The sequence below is a fragment of the Sinohyriopsis cumingii genome, chromosome 6 (genome assembly GCF_028554795.1).
Source record: "Sinohyriopsis cumingii isolate HCF-2022 chromosome 6, ASM2855479v2, whole genome shotgun sequence".
Taxonomy (NCBI): Eukaryota; Metazoa; Mollusca; class Bivalvia; order Unionida; family Unionidae; genus Sinohyriopsis; species Sinohyriopsis cumingii.
Window position 1 is genome coordinate 126,482,410 of NC_142966.1, and position 23,538 is coordinate 126,505,947.

Here is a 23,538-nt window from a genome sequence, read left to right on the forward strand (position 1 = left end):
ATAAATCTTTTTAACCAAATGACAGTTAATTTACTGCGTATCATAAAATGTGTACTATCATCGCTTTCATTGTACTTTGTCCTAGCGCAAATTTATCCAAATATCAAGGAGGATAATGATTCATCTTCTTTCTAATAAGTTACACCTGAACTTTGAAATCTTTCTTTTATTGCCGCAAAGTTAAAAGCCAATAAAATCTGCAATGACCCATTGACTTTGTAATCCAAAAAACGCATTTGTCTCTGCATGTTTACTGATTTCTTTGTGAAAGAATGTCTTTGGTTATAATGTTTTCTCCAGATATCTTGTGGCGAATGAGGGCAGATTTTTAAAAATTCTAAAACCCTGTCATGAAAGGATTATTCACTTTTCCAGTCACACCATTAATCCTAATGGATGTGCCATGTTCCAGTCAAGGGAATTATTTTCTCCATTTTTCATTAAAGTTATATCCTCAGTTAATCTTTTGTGTTCTGCTTCTTTCACCTTCTTCACTAATGATTCTTAGTGCATGACGTTTTAATCTGGAGATCACTTTCTAGTGCAACATGTATTAACGTTAAACATCTAGATGAAAGCTTGCTGAGCTCAATGGAAATCGCATGAGAGCTCGCAAGATTAGGGGAAGCTACTCCATCATAACATTGCCTATGGTGGCGCTCACCAGATAATATGTACTTTTGAGAGAGTGACGTATGTAAGGTGAAGTAGTTCGCATTTAAAACATGCATAGTGGAGAGAATGTTTGCATACATCTATGCTACATTAATGTAATGTGGATGATATTTCTTTTGGATATTGTACTTTTGGAAATTTTACATGATTTAAGCACACTGCTAACTAAAATGACTGCTCCCTTGTGTTAAAAAATCAGTCTGAATTAGTCTAAAGTACACTATACATAGCAGCTATTAAAATAGGGAAAATGAATTTTGCCAGACTAGACAATACCAGCTTCTGAAAGTGCAATGAATGAATTACCAAATATATAAAATGTAAAAAAAGTTATCAGCTCCTTTTTATACAATTTACCTCTGAAGTTCAGGAAGTGAAAATGACCAAGTAGAGCTAGCACTTTTTTGAAAGGTGCACATCTGAAGTAAGGCCAAGCTGTATACTCTATAACCCATAGTACACCCATCAATCATACACCAAAATAAAGGGAATTAAAGGCTCTTTGCATTATACCTAAGATATACAAGGTCTTTTTTAAATAGCCAGTATAACCAGTGAGGAAAGCCGGGGACATTCTTTTTCTTTAAATCCTAACCCTATGCAAAATGCGAAACTGTATAGCGCCACCTATGCTAGTCCGGTTCATTGTTTTGTATGTTCCCTGCTGTGCACTCTGCTATATGAATAAAGGAGCACAAGGCAGGAAGTAAACAGAGCGGGGAACCAGTCAATGCATATGCTCGAAGTATATATGATGCCATCCATCGTCCAATGCATTGGGTATTAAATAAATCCTGATCATATTATGAAAATCCTTTGCGTCAAAAAAACGCACGACAACAAAATGTGCGTCAATTTTCTCAAGTGTGCGTCCCTGACGCACAAATGTGCGTAAAGGGAAACACTGATTAAGGGCATTACTCTCAACTACACAAAGTCTATTAAAGGCACTGCTCTCAACTACACAAAGTCTATAAAGGGCATTACTACACAAAATCTGTTAAAGGCATTACTCTCAACTACACAAAGTCTATAAAGAGCATTACTACACAAAATCTGTTAAAGGAATTACTCTCAACTACACAAAGTCTATAAAGGGCATTACTACACAAAATCTGTTAAAGGCATTACTCTCAACTACACAAAGTCTATAAAGAGCATTACTACACAAAATCTGTTAAAGGAATTACTCTCAACTACACAAAGTCTATAAAGGGCATTACTACACAAAATTTACTCTTGACTTCACAAAATCTGTTAAAGGCATTACTCTTGACTACACAGTCTATTAAAGGCATTGCTCTCAACTACACAAAGTCTATAAAGTGCATTACTACACAAAATCTGTTAAAGGTATTACTCTCAACTGCACAGTCTATAAAGGGCATTACTACACAAAAATCTGTTAAAGGCATTACTCTTGACTATACAAAATCTGTTAAAGGCATTACTCTCGACTACACAGTCTATTAAAGGCATTGCTCTCAACTACACAAAGTCTAAAAATGGCATTACTACACAAAATCTGTTAAAGGCATTACTCTCGACTACACAAAGTCTATTAAAGGCATTACTCTCAACTACACAAAGTCTATAAAGAGCATTACCACAAGAAGTCTATTAAAGGCATTACTCTGAATAACAACATGTCTATTAAAGGCATTGCTCTCAACTATACAAAGTCTATAAAGGGCAGCATAAAATGGATGAAGAGAAATGAAGAGAAAATTAATGAAGAATAAATCATGTAATTGGAGTATATCATTTAATTCACATGTCTGTCGTGAAACAAGAGCCCCATGGGGGATTTATATCACTGAAGAATGCAAATTGACACATATAATGAAACTGTTGAGGGGAAAGAAAAGCATTGATCACATAGTTGCTACATTATCTAGTCATGTTTGCACAGTTTGTCTTCTTTCCTGGACAATATATAGTGAATCACTCTCTTTGCATAAAAAGGACAAGTCATTTATACAACCATCATTGCTACTGCACATCTTCCTGCACATGGGGACTAAGCCCTCATGCAAAATTTAGAAACTGTTTATAGATACCCTTAAGGTATGTACACTTACTTGGCACTTTAAGACGAGTTAATCTGTACAGTCATGATGTGTCCCTATCACACTGGAGCCCCACCCCTGGAGCCATAACTAAGAAACCATTGAGACTTCTACCCATGACAGCTGCAATGGCTCAGTGGTTAAGGTGTTTGAATCAAAACCGGAAGGATGTAGGTTCAATTACCACCATCTGATCAGCCCGGATCATCCTTAATATGCATGGATTTGAACTTGTCTAAAATCTATATTATACAAAGTTACATATAACTTTACACCATAGGGCAGAACAATTATAATCAGTAAATCAAAGTCTTAATTATTATCATTATCTTTATTATTATTACATACCAAATCTGATAAAAATCTGATCAGGAATATGGTCTCTAGAGTGTCCACAAGTTCAGCCAATTCAATACAAGATCACCTCAATAATATGCATGGATGTTGCTCATAATCAAAATATTCTGCTATCCTGATGATATAAGCTTATATACCAAATCTGATCACATCTGGCCAGAAACGTAGCATGCAGAGCTTTCACAACCTCAGCCATTCAAATGCAAGATCACTACATTAATATGCATGGATGTCACTCACAAGTGAACTTGCCCAGGATCTTTCATTTAATAAAAAAAGATACCATGACAGTTTATAAATACCTTTAATGATATTTTATCATAGCATGAGATGATTACATTAAATGAAAATGGAGTAAACTGGGATGTAAAACAACAAAAACACTCCCTTCTAATATTCAAATGAATATATAATTTACATATATTTGTGTGATAAGATTGACCAAATGCATGATCAAATAAACATTAACTGATCCTAAAAAGAGCAAGAGAATCTTTCAAAGCACACAAACCAACTATATGGAAAACTTTCTTGATTTTAAACTTTCCCAGATAAAATTTGCAAGGTAAGCTTTATAACAAGTACAATTCGAATAGCATATTATATGCCTCCCCAGTGTTAAACAGTCCTACATGTAGGCACCAGAGGGTCTGGAAAGCTTTGGAGATCATTGACCAATACGGTCCCTCAATGTGGGACCCTAAAAATTGTAAAATAGTGTAAAGTTATTCATAGATGTTGCCTGGAATTAAAAACAAGAATACATCCTGCCAGTTCCATCTACAGCTTGACTGGCTATGGCATGTTCACAAATGCCAGCAAAGGTGCATGTTATGACTGGTCCCTCATACTGTCCAATGCAATATATACATTTTTCCAATATCCCTTCAACTCTTTATTCACATTATCAATGACAGAGCAGTTTATTATTTATTGTTCAATTTATGAGCCAGTAACAAAGATTGGCTGCTCCCATGAAGGAAAGTACATTTATTTTGAATAATATCTTTTAGGTATTGATGTATTTTCACCATACATGCCGAGAATGGAGACTATAAAAGTTATATGTCATAGCTATCAAAACCCGATGTGCAAAATCTTCTTGTGCAAATTCTGCATCGCTACATACACGTCTGACTTTGCAGCAAAAGACTATTGGGTCATCTATCAACAGCAGTTAGGCCATGTTCTTTCACATTACAAAACAATCGGAAGTTTTAAATTATTAATTGCATTATAAATTCTGGACAAATGAACTGCAAGTCATTTACCCAAATTGGTTAGGAAAAAATGTTAATTTTAAATTTAAATCCAGTTTTAAATTTTAACAAGTTTTAAATCCTGATCAATATGAAGGATACTGATATTTTGTGTTGACTGCAGTACAGGGACATAGGGGTATTTTGTTTTTTTAAAAATATGAGTTGTCAACAAATGTTCTTATATGGAATAAGAGATTTAAAATTTCATACTAGAAACACTTAGAGCTGGGAATTAACTCAAATAAAAGTTTCACAATTGTACCTTCTTCAGTTCCCAGGTTTCAGCCAGTTTTTCCACTCGCCCTCCAAGGAACTTAGTGTTCTTATTGCTGAGCAGGAGGAAGCCATGTTCTACATCTGTGGCCTGAGTCAGTCTGATTTTACTTCCTGGGGGTATGGTGAATCTGTCAGGATAAAAAGAAACTACTGATACTGAATCACTGAGTCTTGGATAAATATAAATATGTGTAAACTGTGACACACAAAACTACTGGTACTGAAAAAATCACTGAGTCTTGCATAAATATAAATATATGTAGACTGTGACACAAAACTACTGAAACTGAATCAACAAGTCTTGCATAAATATAAAATAAATGTAGACTGTGACACACAAAACTACTTATACTGAATAAATATAAATATATGTAGACTGACACAAAAAACTACTGATACTGAATAAATATAAATATATGTACTGTGACACACAAAACTACTGATACTGAATAAATATAAATATATGCAGACTGTGACACAAAACTACTGAAATTGAATCAATGAGTCTTGCATAAATACAAAATATATGTAGACTGTGACACACAAAACTACTGATACTGAATAAATATAAATATATGTAGACTGACACACAAAACTACTGATACTGAATAAATATAAATATATGTAGACTGTTACACACAAAACTACTGATACTGAATAAATATAAATATATGTAGACTGTGACACACAAAACTACTGATACTGAATAAATATAAATATATGTAGACTGTGACACACAAAACTACTGATACTGAATAAATATAAATATATGTAGGCATTGTCACACAAAAGTACTGAACTCATTTTCTTCAACATGGATATAAATATAGGACTCTGCTCTCTATCAGGTTGAACAAAGGTAGAAAAACTGAATAAAAAATGTACAGATCTATGAAGGAAAAAAAAAATTATTTTTAAAAAAAATCTTAGAATATGAAGCAAAATCAAACTCTGCTAATTCAGTGATTTTTTTTGTCACCTTACTATCATTAAGAAGTTACTAAAGTTCACAATAAAGCAATCTGAATTTGAACTTTTAAGTTATATGGCAGATGCACTTTCTTGCATTTGTATATTGTTTTATCACTAAATCTGAAATAGCTTTAAAGTTATTAAGTACAAGGAAAAGGGAAAATGGAAAATGTTGCTTCATGACGTTGACCTCAAAGGTAGCATTCCCAATGTGATTTGCAGCATGCCTTCATACTTTCATTGCTTAATATCTATCTTGACTGTGATCACAGCATGCCAAATATGGTATAAGACACACCTTCAAGTGATGATGGATAACTTAATCTCAAACAGCATTAAATTTACAGAGTGGAAATGAAAGTGTAATGAATGGATGGAAGGAGAGACATCTGGGCAAAAGCATAGAAACTATGTTCCCCTTTTTTTAAAAGGTAGGGGAACCCCCCCAAAAAACGTTATTCCGAATTGTTACTTAACATGAGACTCAAGTGAGCATGAGCACTCTCACGTGGTGGACATCTGCCTAATAACCAAATGCAAGTGCAGTTGGCCAAGAAATCTTGGTAGGTTACTTTGTGTTCAAAATTTTCTCAAGTGCTGTTCAGATTTATCCAATGAGCCATTAACTGTAGTGGTCTCAGTACACTTATTCAAGCCCATCATGCTTTAGAACCCGACAATATGCAATGTACAAGCGCCGATATGCTTCAATGTTTCCTAATATCCTTTAAAAATTATTCTGCTAAGTAAACATCCTGTTGCCCAATTCAAAGCCATATTACTCAAATGGCACATGTTTGTATCACCTCTTGGATATATAATTATGGTAATCCAGATAATTACTCACTCCCTTAGTCATTACCATTTGTTACTTTTCTGACCTGGCTATTGGTATGTGACATTTTGATGCTGGTTTTGTCTTTGCATTGATGCAGTTAAATGATCTGGCAGTGTGTGCTAAATATTCTTTTAGTCATTTCCACTGCCAGCTCAAAATATGTCACACACAGTACATTTTAAATCAAACAAAGTTTGCCCATCATTCTGAAAAATGGACCCACCACCTTCAAAAAAATACAAAATTACCCAGTACCAGCTAGCCCCATGTAAACTTCGCAATAAAGAACAGAGACTGAGGATTCTGATTCTAATGGCAGGATTTCTCAAAACAACATCCAAAGACGCTACCAACATTTTAACTAAAGGGGGAGCACCCCTTTGTCAAAAAATAAGGGGGAAGTAGAAAAAATGAGGAGGAGGAGGAAACAACCACAGTTCAATATTTACTTAACACTTCAATACCCATCTCTCTTTCTTCCTGCTTTGGTTCCTTCCACTGCATTGTTCATTTCCATGCAATATATATGCTCAAAGTAATGTCTCAACAATGAGAGTTTTGAGCACAAATTTGAGTACTGTATGCTGTTGTTGTTGTTGTTGTGGGGTTTAACGCCATTTTTCAGCACGATAGGCTATACATGGCGGCCAGTATTAATGGTGGAGGAAGAACCCGGAAAACCCCGGAAAGAACCACCGACCCACGAGAAGCTACTGGCAGGCTTTCTCACATGCCCACATTGGCTGAATCTTAGACTCGAACCGCCGCAGACAGAGGTGAGATGGCAGTGATCCGTAACGAAGAGCGCTTTAGACCACTCGGCCACTCGGGGCCCCGAGTACTGTATGCAAAGAGTATTTTTGTATTAAAAAAATTATACTTTGAGAACATTTGTAGCACTTGTTTTTAAACAACACAAGCTTGATTGTTGTGCACATCTAGCAACCCACTTTTAAAACTTGATATGAAAAGAAGATTGTCACTATATTAGTAGATTTAAGCAAAAATTATGAAGAGAATACTGTTACTATATTAGTACATCTGAGGTCAGTTTATGAAGAGAATACTGTTACTAAATTAATAGATTTAAGCATAATTTATGAAGAGAATACTGTTACTACATTAATGCATTTTAGTACAGTTTACAAAGAGAATACTGTCTGGTGATCTTCATTAGTGTGTCAGATGCAGCTGATGAATAAAATATAAAAATGATTTTCACAAGAGCTACAAGCCTGAAATACTTTATGATAACCATTTATATACTGATACATGTTGGGTCAAACTACAAAACAAAATTGCACTGACAGATCAGTCTTTTTTGTTTATTCTACTTATTTATCCTTAACAACTGTGTAGACCCACATTTCCTAACACGTTATTCAGCGGTGGATCTAAGTCTATGCAGTTTTTGCAGTCGGATCTGAATTATATACATGTTTATATTGTACAAAGATTTTATGATGTGCTAACCTGAATGTTGATCAACATCCTACGCACAAGTGCTTCTTGGAGAATATTATTGTTGTTGTGGGTTTTAATGCCATTTGTCAGCACACAATAGGCCCTATATGGTGACCAGTACATCTGGTGGAGGAATAACATCAGAAAACCCCAATATGAACCACAGACCCATTGAATTCTACTGCCAAGCTTTCTCACATACCTACATTGGACTAGCCTTGAACACACATAAACAGAGGTGGGATGGCAGTTATTGGTAAAGGAAAGCACTTTAGATCACTCAGCCATCTGGGGTGCCATCCTTTTATTATAGTAAAACTAATGAGAAAGTGACATCTGGGGCATCCTCTGGGAGAGTTTTAAATCTAAGGCCAAATAAACAACAGGAGCAATGATAAATAATTCTTTGCCTTACACTGATTAATATCATACTGTATGTAATCAGTGATACAAAGATGCATACAATTATCTAGTTTGACAATTCTAGCATGAAAAACCATGCCCGAGAAATAAACTGACACAAAAATGAACCAAAATCAGTGAAGTGTGAAGTACAGATCACAATAACCTACTTTTCTTATGAGATATGTAGTACTCAACAAAATGTAACCCTCACTAAGGTTCAAGATTCTTGGTATAATAGTATGTACATGGGGTGAAAAAAAAAAAATCTTAGTTATCAGTAAAACAAAAACTACCTAAGCCAGTAAGATATTAAGGTTTAGGCTACAGTGACCATCATTTGTTCTAAATGTGTGGTGCTAATAGAGATGTATACAATCATCAAGTTTGATTCTAGATGTGAAGTGCTTAGGAAATAAACTTAACTAAAGTTAATTAAGTATGAAATATCAGTCTCTGTGACCCACTTTTGTGATGTAGATGGTAGTTCTCATCAAGTTGCATATTCTCACAAAGTTTCATGATTCCATATATGTAAATATGTAGCAGGATAAGAAAACTTCACCAAGAATGTACAGCTAATGTGCATGTTTTGTATGTACAAAGTAACAAGTTAATCCCCTTAGCCCCCTCCCATGAGGGTAGGTAATATGAAACCGCATTCCAAACTGCTGCATTGGATCTAGGAAGAGAAAATGGTTGAGATGTAGTGAGGATGCTGTTTGTATATTTTTTCATGTGTTGACACTGATGCGAGGTAGTCCAATAGTTCTCCTCTGGTTCATAGAAGTGAGCTAAAATGTAAACTGTGTATGTGTGATTTGGATTTTTAACGTAGCTTTAAAAAAAAATCAGTCATATCGCTATGACGTCTGCAGTGTGGCAGTTCACAGTGTGATGTCTAGCACTGGGGCATCATGCCGCAGACATGAAGCATGATGTCCCACACAGTCACATTATCCTGACACCAGGATGACCAGTCCTAGCACTAACCTCCTAATGCTGAGCGCCAAGCGAGGCAGCTGTTAATACCATTTTTGTAAGTCTTTGGTATGACTTGGCCAGGGATCGAACCCATAACCTCCCGCATCCAAGGCATACACTCTAACCACTAGGTCACCAGAGCAGTCAAAATGTAAACTCAGTTTGCAACATTTTCATTTGCCATTTGAAAAATGGTCATTTTGAAAAATGTTTGAAAAAAGAGATTAGAAATATAAAAATCATTTGAATGCAGAAGAAGGAACAAAAATGATGTAACTACTTTGTCTTCCTGAATTTCATCAACCCTGTGTATCTTTCTACAACCTGTTCCTGATCACTGACACAACTGATAACTATTTACTCAGAGCACCTTGCATATAATTGTTGATTGTTAACAACAAATGGCTGTGTTTCCCACATCACTTTCGACACAATGCCTTACAGAATGAAGAAAACTAGGTCATTATAATGTACTTTATAAACTTATTTGCCCTTTGTAAATCACTATGCCAAGCCAGGTCAAGTAAAGCTTTGGTCACTTGTATATACAGATTAGATGGTTAATCACCCATGATGACTGTTGTAAGGGCAGATAAGCCAAAGTCAAAAGCATGTTTTTGGGTGCTCACTCAATACTGTGGGAGAATCAGTGGTAAATCTAAATATTTCTTTGTGATTTGGATGATTCAAGAAAAAATAATGGAAGATTATCCAGCTGCCAAATGAAGGACTGTTTTATTTCAAAACAAGCACTACTTCAGACAATCAATTGCCACTAGTGATTTTAGCAAATGCCAATGTGAACCTAGAGTACAGCTAATACTCCCTAGAGTACAGCCAATACTCACAAAGCTTTCAACGTTTTATTCTGCTTGCTGCAGAGCATCATACATACCCTATGTCTTTGAGGGTTTCTATCTCTATGGCATTACAGGATATTTTTCCATCTGTAAGGACTAGCTTGAACATACGAGGAGCTGTTTGTGATTCTTCATGATCCTTTGGGGCCGAAACATTTCTGATCTTCATTATCTGAAGTACTCCTTTGCCTTCTACCTGTAAGCATGAAAATGTATTTTTTTGTCAAATATAATTTTTTATTCAATGATCAGTATAAAAAAAATGCAAAATTTGCAATGATTAAAATATATTTTAGGTAACAATTTAGAAGACAGGTAGACTGATTTTACTATTTTAAATTTCAGCTGAAAAATTACTTGTTACAAGAAGAGTCCAGAAGCAACTGATGCTCTACTGTTAAATACAGTTTTCAAACTAGCCACTGTAGCAACCAAATTGGATGCAATATTGCATCATTTTCATTAGGGCAAACTATACCAGATTAGAAGACTCTGGCTGAAAACACCATGTTGATATGACCATCCATTTTGGAAAATTAGGTCAGGTTAGGTCAGCACCATTTATATTCAGGACCTATTAGATACCATTTGCGTTCTAGTGAAAACCACAGGCTCATTCGACAATAAGCAATGGCAAGACTTTCGACATGGTTTCCACGGTGGCTTACCGGATATCAGATTGACAAAATTTACATTCAGTATCAACCAGACAGTAAAAAATCTTTAGAAAACCAAATACTGACACAACTTTTCCATCTAGTAATAGTATCAATAAGATTTTCATATTGGACATCAGATCACCACAATTTTTATTTAAGACCAACATGACATCATAAAAAGTCAGATGTCAAACCAAATTTATTTAGGACTGTCAAGATATCATAATAAGACTTCTCGTGAAAACCCATGACAATACGACTTTTAGGAGTAGCGTTAACAAGATTTTAAAAATGGCTCTCTTGATGGTCCTACTGGACATTAGATTGAAATCATTTTAATTTTGGATCAACCACACATCATTAGCAAAAAAAACATGGTGATAGGACTATCAAATTCAGAAATGGCTATAACAACATTTTTCCAAGATAGCTGTTGATCAAAGCCATTTTTATTTAGGACTGACTAAACCTTGTAACAATAACAAATTGGTGCTAAGAGATATCAGAACATCAGAAAACAGACCTGTCCACCTATCAAACCGTATACCTCCCTACCAACTGTGACAGAGCATACAAGACATAAAACAATCAAAAAGAGAATAAAACTAGAGGCATCATAATTCATAAAAACCAGTGATTAATGTTGTGTTTGTATCATTTTTTTTCTTCAAAACAAAACCATTGCTCTTAAAATCTGCATGACAGGCTATTATAGATTTCCACACCTAGGAGACATATTTTGCTGTATGAAAGTCACAGGCCAGTGACAGCCAGCAGTACATCTTGGTTAATAATCTCTACATCTTGATTAACCACTACACCTTGATTAACCACTACATCTTGATTAACCTCTACATCTTGATTAAGTGCTACACCTTGATTAACCTCTACATCTTGATTAAGTGTTACACCTTGATAAACCACTTCACCTTGATTAACCACTACATCTTGATTAACCACTACATCTTGACTAACCACTACATCTTGATTATCCAATACACCTTGATTAACCACTACATCTGCATCCTGAATAATAGCTACATCTTCATTAACCACTATACCTTGATTAACCACTACACCTTGATTAACCACTACACCTTGATTAACCACACCTTTATTAACCACTACACTTTTATTAACCACTACACATTTATTAACCACTACACCTTGATTAACCACTACACCTTGATTAACCACTACATCTTGACTAACCACTACATCTTGACTAACCACTACATCTTGATTATCCAATACACCTTGATTAACCACTACATCTGCATCCTGAATAATAGCTACATCTTCATTAACCACTATACCTTGATTAACCACTACACCTTGATTAACCACTACACCTTGATTAACCACACCTTTATTAACCACTACACTTTTATTAACCACTACACATTTATTAACCACTACACCTTGATTAACCACTACACCTTGATTAACCACACCTTTATTAACCACTATACTTTTATTAACCACTACACATTTATTAACCACTACATCTTGATTAACCACTACACCTTGATCAACTACATCCTGATTAACTGCTATATTTTCATTAACCACTACACCTTGATTAACCGCTACATCTTGATCAACCACATCTTGATCAACCACATCTTGATTAACTGCTACATCTTGATTATCCACTACATCTTAATTAACCACTACACCTTTATTAACCACTACACCTTTATTAACCGCTACATCTTGATTAACTGCTACACATTGATAAACTACATCTTGATTAACCACTACATCTACACCTTCATTAACCATACATCTTGATTAACTGCTACATCATGATTAACCACTACATCTTGACTAACCACTACATCTTGACTAACCACTACACCTTGATTAAAAAATTACATCTACATCTTGATTAACCACTACATCTTGATTAACCACTACATCTTGAATAAATGCTACATCTTGATTAACCACTACATCTTGACTAACCACTACATCTTGATTAACCACTACACCTTGATTAAAAAATTACATCTACATCTTGATTAACCACTACATCTTGAATAAATGCTACATCTTGATTAACCACTACATCTTGATTAACCACTACATCTTGAATAAATGCTACATCTTGATTAACCACTACATCTTGATTAACCACTACATCTTGATTAACCACTACATCTTGATTAACCACTACACCTTGATTAAAAAATTACATCTACATCTTGATTAACCACTACATCTTGATTAACCACCACATCTTGATTAACCACTACACCTTGATTAAAAAATTACATCTACATCTTGATTAACCACTACATCATGAATAACCACTACATCTTGACTAACCACTACATCTTGATTAACCACTACACCTTGATTATCCAATACACCTTGATTAACCACTACACCTTCATTAAAAAATTACATCTACATCTTGATTAACCACTACATCATGATTAACCACTACATCTTGACTAACCACTACATCTTGATTAACCACTACACCTTGATTAAAAAATTACATCTACATCTTGATTAACCACTACATCTTGATTAACCACTACATCTTGACTAACCACTACATCTTGATTAACCACTACACCTTGATTAACCACTACATCATGATTAACCACTACATCTTGACTAACCACTACATCTTGATTAACCACTACACCTTGATTAACCACTACATCTTGATTAACCACTACATCATGATTAACCACTACATCTTGACTAACCACTACATCTTGATTAACCACTAAACCTTGATTAAAAAATTACATCTACATCTTGATTAACCACTACATCTTGATTAACCACTACATCTTGACTAACCACTACATCTTGATTAACCACTACACCTTGATTAAAAAATTACATCTACATCTTGATTAACCACTACATCATGATTAACCACTACATCTTGACTAACCACTACATCTTGATTAACCACTACACCTTGATTAACCACTACATCTTGATTAACCACTACACCTTGATTAAAAAATTACATCTACATCTTGATTAACCACTACATCTTGATTAACCACTACATCTTGAATAAATGCTACATCTTGATTAACCACTACATCTTGATTAACCACTACATCTTGATTAACCACTACACCTTGATTAAAAAATTACATCTACATCTTGATTAACCACTACATCTTGATTAACCACTACATCTTGATTAACCACTACACCTTGATTAAAAAATTACATCTACATCTTGATTAACCACTACATCTTGATTAACCACTACACCTTTATTAGCCTCTACAACATATAACCAAACTGCACATCAACTCCAGCTACCAATCCAGCCAAGAAAGCCGTATTAAAATCTTCCAAGCAGAGAAGGAGAAGCAATGACAAGCTTGTTCATGGGTACATTGATAGTCTGACTGATACATGGTGACTATAATAATATTTCCGCTCTTTGCTGGTGTGGAAAACTATAGTCTGATAATACAAACCCGTTTGTAACCCACTACCGATTTAAATAATGGAAATCTTTAATGTGATAAAAAGTGCAAGGAACTTAGTCAATTCATTCATTGATTTATAGTTTCTAACCTGACTCCAAGTAGAGTGGCCCTAACATCGTCATCTTATGCACGTTTCATGCTTAACGGAAGTTTTCAGTGCAGTAGACGGACATGCTCAGATCCATTTCCATTTTCTGGACAAGTCCATTTTCAGCAAAGGGGTGTATCACGACTACAGATGTACATACATAAGTCATCTGCTTCCAATATTTACAATGTCGAATAAAGCAAAGGAAAATGACAACTACGCTTTTCATGTGGATTTAACAAGCGATTTTATTTCTATGTCATGATATGCAGAGGGATATAATTCCAAACTCTCAATGTTATGTAATTTATGCAATTTATCAGCATTTGCCGAACAGGATGAACTATGTCATTACGTAGTCTGAAGGAAATAAACCAGCCTATAGTGTACGCAATATGGAGCCATGTAATTATGGAAAGTCCATTAAGCATGAAATGGTGCAGGGGATGCAGTGTTAGTGCCATTCTGGTCACAGTCAGGTTAGAAATTATAAATCAATGATTCAATCGACTTAGTTCTGTGCACTTTTTATCACATTAAACATTCTCGGTTTTGAAATCGGTAGGGGGGTACAAACAAACGGGGATGTAGAGTCAGACTATAGTACCATTAGCACTACTAAAACTGCTACTGCTACTACTAGTATTATTATTATTATTAATAAAGTTGTTTCTGCTCAAAAGTTAGAAAGTCTCCTTAATTGTCTTCCACTCCTTCCTATTCTGCCTTAACTCTTTACCTTCTGCTAACGCATATATGGGATGCTAAAAATAGCCTTGTAAAACCAGAGATGCATATACAAGCTGCTAATAATACTACCTCAGTCCTGGCTGGCTCATATATGAGTTTCTGGCCATGGGTTGGGAAACCAAAGAGATGCATATAAACGTTTTTATATTAAAGCTTTGCATTGGATGAAATCACAAACATCCTGTCTTTTTAACAACATTTAGCCAATGATAATGGTCCTTACATAAAATGATGAAAGTGTTCAATTAGTAGTTTTACAGCATTTAAGCAAGAATTTCCTTTAAAAATGAGATCAACTGTCAAAGTGAAACAAAATGGCAATATTCATGTATTCCGACTACAATTCCAATGAAAGTTTTGAAGGATCGGACATTAGTATAAGTCCTGTTTTGAGACCTGACATTTCAGATTTATCTGAATCTTAGGATGAAACGCATGATGATATTTTCTGGTCAGAACACATGGGGCCTTTACATGTGGGCGACTTTACAGCAGATTCAGGGCCAACATTTAATTCAGATGAAAATGCAAGGGAGATTTCATTTTAGACTTTTTTCGCGAAGAAATTCAAATATTCCAGTTGTGCAAAATAGTGGTGAGAAAAGTAGTCTAATGTACATTATAAACGCAACAGATATCTAGAGGTATATTTTTATTATGAATATGTGAAATATAAACATTGATTCCCGAGGATTATATGTACTTGTTGGTGGGAACAAGTGGCACAAAACTCTGGTAAGTGTTTAAAATATTAGTTTTCATTAAATTACAAAGTTTGCATGGGACAAGATTGATATAGAAAATGTAGACAGCACGTGCACTAACTCCAGAAGCTCTCACTCAGGCAGCCATTATTATGGTCTGGGGTTCAGGCTAAAACAGCTGCTAGAAGGCAGGCTGCTTATCAGGCTTAGTAGGCAGGTCAGTAAGTACTTGCAGAAGGTAAAGAGTTAAGGGTGAAGTGACTTCTCCCTGTTTTTGTGAGACTAGGATGATCTCTGCACCAGTTGCTGACAAACTTAGTTTGGCCTCTAACTCGCTATCCTCACATTCCCATCACCACACCCAATTTTGACAGCTGGTGAAAGATACTTCACCCAAAGATTTTAGTCCAGCCTGAGCCATGGAGTCAACATCATAACATTCAAATTCTGTGTGATTCTGAGTGAATTGGTTCTTGGCTTTGACCCCTTTTACATCAAAATAAGGAATCACTGACAAATCCCTACATTATGTTACTTAACTATTCATTAACAAAGAGATTTGATGAAATTTAGGCCCTGAATTCTATAATTAATCTTTTTTTCACAACTATCTTTTTCTTCCACAAAACCTACATAGTCCAATCTTCCCCTGTTGATGTCATCTGGAAGCCACCCAGAACCAATCTCTCTCAGGTCCATCTGTTGAGAAAAAAATCCCAAAGTATGAACGAACTGTAAGAAGTTGAATGACATTTTATATTACGAAAAACTGTATTTGCCACAAAAACAATAAAACTGTAAAATGACCTGTCTGTGGAGAAAAAATCCAAATAGGACAAAAGAAAAAAATTAGCGAAATTTCATTATGATGAACTGTATGCACAGTTAATAGCTACAATTGTATCTACTGAAAAGAACACTAATACCCATGGCAATGCCAGATGAAAACACATGTAACTTAAATAGTTACTGCGAACAAGATAATATACATCATGCACATACTGTGGCATAAACAGCTAGGAAAATAATAACTTGAATATATTTAATTTTTACATTGTCTGAAGTTTGGATCAATATTTAAGCGAATGCATTCCATCCCCAAACACTGAGACCTCTGCATGGCTATTGCTTTTTATCTCCTGGACCCTCTGTGGCTTGTAACTCTACTTACACCAGACTAAATAAAACCACAAAATTGCTCAAATCTGCATAAAATTGATTTAACTCTTTCAAGTATTTTTGATGTTTTAACAAACCGTCCATGCAAACATGGTCATATCTGTTTCTGCTCAAAGTGAATAGCTTTGAAACAGTTAATCCTGCACCATGAATTTGGAATCTCTTGGTGATCATAACTAGCTTTATCCAAATGTATGCTGGGATGATGAATGAGTCTGTTTTTTGGGAGGTGGTGAACACTGCAAATATAACTCAATTTTAATTGGTCATTTAATTTAGAGATGTACCTGAAGCGAACCCAAAAAAATGAAACAGCTCATTGCTTCAAACACAAACGTATTCATTCAGCCAAAAACTAGAAGTACAAAAAATAAACATCCAAATCATGTGGACTAAGATACCATGGGATTAGAAACCATTCACTTGAAATGATAATGGATATAATGTTTGTATCAAAATACAAAAGATTGATTTGAACATCAAAAAATATTTAATTCAAATTCATCAGCAATATTGTTTTTATTTTTAGTCAGATATAGATAGGGGTACAAGACAAAGCATCAAGGAAAAAACACACAACAGTAAACACAATCAATGATCTTTCAGTTAACAGAGTTTGTGGATAAACATATATATACTTATATCCATGTTTAGACAATGTAACCCTCACTATATGTACAGCACTCACTCACTGTAAGGTCCTTTATTAAAACACAGTTCCTGTTATAGTGTAGGTATGGCTACAGTTTCCATTTCGTTGTATGGGAGTAGAATTATATGTATTATGTACTTCATTATAAGGCCATCTCTCTCATAGATGGCATACTCAATAGCTACTCTGTACTTCAAATGAACAATGCTTTAATGAACGAGTACTGTATACATACGTATATAAACTATAAATATGATCTGATAGGACTAGAAATGAAATAAATAAATTGAAAATGTCCAGTATGTACACAAAAATGAAACTTATCAACCAACAAAAAAATCAGAAACTATCCACATTATTTACGACATTCATAAGGTTTAATCTGGCTTATACATGTAAGTTGAATCCAACTGCAAATATGTGTGTGTGTGATTTAGATTTTTAACGTAGCTTTAACAATTTTTCAGTCATACTGCTACAATGTCTGCAGTGTGACAGCTTATAGTGATGTCTAGCACTGGGGCATAATGCCGCAGACATGTAGCATGATGTCCCACCCAGTCATATTATCCTGACACCAGGCCAACCAGTCCTAACACTAACCTCTTAATGCTGAGCGCCAAGCAAGGCAGCTGTTAGTACCATTTTTGTAAGTTTTGGTATGACTCGGTCGGGGATCAAACCCACAACCTTCCACATCCGAGGCAAACGCTCTAACCACTAGGCCACCACAGCGGTCAAACTGCAAATCTGATCTGCTGTAATATAATGTGCTAGAAGATCATAATGCTGAAAAATAATGTGTTGGAAGATCATAATGCTGTAATATAATGTGCTGGAAGATCACAGTGCTGTAATATACTGTGCTGGAAGATCATAGTGCTATGTGCTGGAAGATCATAATGCTGTAATATAATGTGCTGGAAGATCAGAGTGCTTTAATATAATGTGCTGGAAGATCATAATGATGTAATATACTGTGCTGGAAGATCATAATGCTGTACTATAATGTGCTGGAAGATGATAATGCTGTACTACAATGTGCTGGAAGATCATAGTGCTGTTATATAATGTGCTGGAAGATCGTAGTGCTGTACTATAATGTGCTGGAAGATCAGAATGCTGTTATATAATGTGCTGGAAGATCACAATCCTGTTATATTATGTGCTCGAAGATCACAATGCTGTTATATAATGTGCTGGAAGATCACAGTGCTGCACTATAATGTGCTGGAAGATCATAGTGCTGTTATATAATGTGCTGGAAGACCATAATGATGTAATATACTGTGCTGGAAGATCATAGTGCTGTACTATAATGTGCTGGAAGATCATAGTGCTGTACTATAATGAGCTGGAAGATCACAGTGCTGTACTATAATGTGCTGGAAGATCACAGTGCTGTTATATAATGTGCTGGAAGATCATAGTGCTGTTATATAATGTGCTGGAAGATCATAATGCTGTTATATAATGTGCTGGAAGATCATAGTGCTGTACTATAATGAGCTGGAAGATCACAATGCTGTTATATAATGTACTGGAAGATCATAGTGCTGTTATATAATGTACTGGAAGATCATAGTGCTGTACTATAATGTGCTGGAAGGTCACAGTGCTGTACTATAATGTGCTGGAAGATCATAGTGCTGTTACATAATGTACTGGAAGATCATAGTGCTGTTATATAATGTACTGGAAGATCACAATGCTGTTATATAATGTACTGGAAGATCACAGTGCTGTTATATAATGTACTGGAAGAGCACCATTTAGCTGGCCTTTAATTCTTTGTAAACATAATCAATGAAGAAGGCCTGCAGAGAGCAGATTATTCTAAACATAATCACTGAAGAAGGCCTGAAGAGAGATTATTGTAAACATAATTACTGAAGAAGGCCTGCAGAGAGCAGATTATTGTAAACATAATCACTGAAGAACACCTGCAGAGAGCAGAATATTGTAAACATAATCACTGGAGAAGGCCTGTAGAGAGCAGATTATTGTAAACATAATCACTGAAGAAGGCCTGCAGAGAGCAGATTATTGTAAACATAATCACTGAAGAAGGCCTGCTGAGAGCAGATTATTCTAAACCCAGATGAATCAGTCAGGCTACTGGTTTCCTTAAAGCAGCATCATATGCCAATGACTGTGCATTAGACTCAAGTGTCATGAACCACAATTGTAGTGCCAAAGTCATGTAAATGGCCATTATGATTAACCCATGCCTTCCTTAAAAGAAACTATCATGGACATAAACAGTTCATATATTATTTCTTTATCACCAATAATGTCATGAGAGCTCTTTTCACCCATCTTTCATGGGAGTATGTTGAGTATGTCATTTGTCTATGGAATTAATATGTGATGTCTGCAGTGAATGAGATCATTGTCCCTAAATTAATTTACTACAATTTTCTGGACAAGATAATTTGTCATTATGACGGTTCCTATTGTTTGTTGTCTGAATAAGTTAATTTTATATCAGCACTCTGAGTGGTTGGAGTGTGTCTGCCTCTGAATCGGGAGGTTGTGAATGAATCAAGCATTTGGCTTTTGTCTGTAAATACATATATTCTGCTTTATGGATGAGTTAATTCTGTCTTCTGATTTAATCAGTACATATATATTCCATATCAGATCTTCGTACAACTACCCCAAATATGTTAACATCTTGATACAAATGTTTTATGATAGGGAATCTCTGTATTGTTGCTATGTAAAATTATCTTTTGAGACAAATGTTTGTAATAAGTTAAGATGATAAAAACATCTCCACTGAATGTGAGTACTTTTCCTTCTTAAGACCAGATGTATTTCAACATTGAAAACTGACACAGACTGGTTATAAGAGACCACTTTCATTAAAAGACCACATTTTGTTGGCAGAATGGGTTGTCACTCAAGGGAGGTTTTACTGTAGAAAGAATTTTCAACAAGTTCCTTGGAAAAGACAACTTTTTTCTTACTTATAAAATATTTATAGAAAACAGAAGTTCAATAAATTATGCACACATATTATAAAGATAAAATTTATAATAATCTCACTGCTTCATAAATAGAGTTTTAAACAGAATTAATGTCCTATCTTTGATGTCTCATTTCAGTCCAAAGCTTCAACATGCTAGATTAACTGTACCCCTATCCAAAGCTGGTGGCTTTGTTCTGGATTTCCACTTTCCCCACCACCATCATGACACCAACTGACCTACCCATAATATATGTCAAATAATGTTAGACTTCATACCACTTTAATACCCATGTCATTGCATGAAATATCTCATGACTTACACCTTGAGCCTATTTTACTATTAATTTTGACAATAAATAGTGACTTACATCTAAGGCTTCTTTTACGACTAAATTAAGAAATATTTTTTTACTTGTATCTAGGGACATTTTTTTTACTATTAAATTCACCAAATATCTCATGACTTACTTCTAAGGCCTTTTCTAACTTTCAAATTCACTAAATATATCATGACTCATATCCTGGGTCTAATTTACTATTAAATTCTCTAAATATTTAGTGACTCACATCCAGGGCTTTTTTGACTATTACATTCACATCAGTCTTCCCATCCTCTGTACACTCTTCTATGCCTACGTCTGTCAGGTACCTGAAATACAACAACGATCCACTAACCTCATCATAATATACTCCCTACTTGTTTCAAATAAATGTATACAGAGGAATTCATCTTTAGAAAAGTTAAATGAACAGTAAAGTTGTTCATTATACACAGAATTTACTTAAAAATAGGAGTCAATACATTTTTTATTTACAATTATTTGAACATAGATGAACATGTCTTAAATATAAAAATTTGCTAAATTTAGTTACATTTATGAAAAGGTTCATTGTATAAGATAGAGAATTTTATCTCTAAACATTCATGTTATAGCTCGATGTTTTCCAAAAGTTTTGTAGTACATGTATTATAAAGCTGCCAGTGTTACTTAATTTGTAAACAAATGACATGGCACAATTCCAAAACTTTTGTAGTACATGTATTGTAAATTGCCCATAAAACTTAATTTGTAAGCACCAAATATGGAGCAATTTATTTGCATATGAATGAATGTAGTTCCTCATATGTTGCAGACAAAATAAAATTACTTTTGGCAAAAGATATAATGTAAGACACCAATGTGATCTTTTTCCTACAATTTTAGCAATATAACTGAAAATATCCAATTGATGTTGGTACCAGAGACATCTAACAAGCAATCTTTTATCTTATTCTATATTGAACCTTAAGTAAAGAAAAAATGCAGTTATTCATAAGTTGGAAATATAACTTATGACAATTTTGCTTTCTTACCAAAGATTATCAAACACATAAATAAAAGCCAAATAAATAAGTCAATGACTCCACTCTTAATGAGAAAATGGCTTTATGGCAATTAATCAGACCACACTCACTGCAGACAAAGCTGAGTATGTCCTCACATTATGCTTGAAAATATTAGCTGTTACAGTTATTTTCCTTATGACTAAGTAAAATTATCATTATCTCTCTCTCGTTCAAACCACTCCTGCCTGTAGCTTGAGTGGTTAGAGCATCCACCTGCAGGAGGTCACAGGTTCAAACCCCAACTAAGTCATGCCAAAGACTTATAAAAATGGTACTTGCAGCTGCCTCTCTTGGTGCTCTTCATTAGAGGGTAGTGTTAGAACTGGTTGGACTGGTGTCAGGATAATAATGCTGGGTGGGACATCATGCTACATGTCTGCGGAATGATGCCCCATTGCTAGACATCACAATAAACTGCCACACTGCAGACATAACAGCAATAGGACTCAAAATGCTAAAGTTATATTAAACTTTTTTTTTTTAAAGCACACACACACACACACACCTGTTAACAGATGTAAGACCAATTTCATGACATCACATTCTATATCGTATTCATATCGTTTTTAAACCGCAGCATGCACGTACAGATGAAAAATAAAGTTCTGTACACCACTTGCCACAATTTTCTTCCTTTGTCTGACATCCTTTGGCTATATATCCACATTTGCAACAAAAACGACATTTTTAAAAAAATAATCTTTTCTCTTAGTTGCAAGCAATCATGATCATAGAAATTTCGATATTTAAGCATTCGGGATGGGTACATGTGGAAGCCGGGAGTGGTCTTTGTAAACGGCCTCTGCCACCCCACCCCCTTTTTTCACACGTGTAAGATCGAACTTAAAACAAACCCCGATTTGAATGAATGCAAGATTAGAGTCGTCTTAATTGTTTTAAGTGTATAATGAAATATCCCTCTTTAATCCTTGCATAAGGAGAAATGAGCCTAGACACAGTATCAGAATTTTCAATCTTTACCATCCTCGAGATCTGAGTTCATCACCTGCCATCTTTCAAAGAAACCGAACGAAAGTTACAAGGACGAATGTGATTGGTCCCGTATAGAAGAACGCCTTTCAGAGTAAAATATACTTAATTGGTTTAAATTTGTGCACCATAATATACAAGATGAGCCATTTTTCTATATAACAAAAGTGATTTATCTCAAGTATATTTCTTTTCAAACTGACAAGTCGAGGAACAGTACAGAGTATGGGACTGACTTTTAGTGACAACCCATTTGGACGTGTACGATTAACCCAGAGTGTTCACATTCATTTGTATTACGGCTAAGTTTTTCGAGTCTGACAAGTTGCAAAAATGGACAAACCGTGTTTAAAAGTCTGTTCGCTTAATAGAATAAATGGAAATAACTCATTAGGGCAATTTTACCGACTTAAGCAAAAGCGACAAACATGAACTTTATAAATCTACAGGAAGATATAATTTTATTTTAATTCTGCCAGAGGTGTAATATACAATGTCAGTAAACCAACAAGTACATCTC

General features: G+C 34.9%; 1 protein-coding gene across 2 annotated transcripts in view; it reads right to left on the reverse strand.

Annotated features, from left to right (window-relative positions):
• LOC149797907 (tudor domain-containing protein 3-like) overlaps positions 1 to 23,160 on the reverse strand; it is a 76,384-nt gene extending 53,224 nt beyond the window's left edge. The window contains exons 1-5 of one of the 2 annotated variants that reach the window (XM_089962952.1): positions 23,010 to 23,160; positions 21,209 to 21,290; positions 16,466 to 16,535; positions 10,195 to 10,351; positions 4,626 to 4,767 (exon numbers count right to left, since the gene is read on the reverse strand). In XM_089962952.1, the coding sequence (XP_089819078.1) occupies positions 4,626 to 4,767; positions 10,195 to 10,351; positions 16,466 to 16,535; positions 21,209 to 21,290; positions 23,010 to 23,041 (483 nt within the window). In that variant the 5' untranslated portion in view covers positions 23,042 to 23,160. The remainder of the gene's footprint in view (positions 1 to 4,625; positions 4,768 to 10,194; positions 10,352 to 16,465; positions 16,536 to 21,208; positions 21,291 to 23,009) is intronic. The other variant, XM_089962953.1, reaches the window with a different exon arrangement.
• Between the last annotated feature and the right edge of the window lie 378 nt (positions 23,161 to 23,538).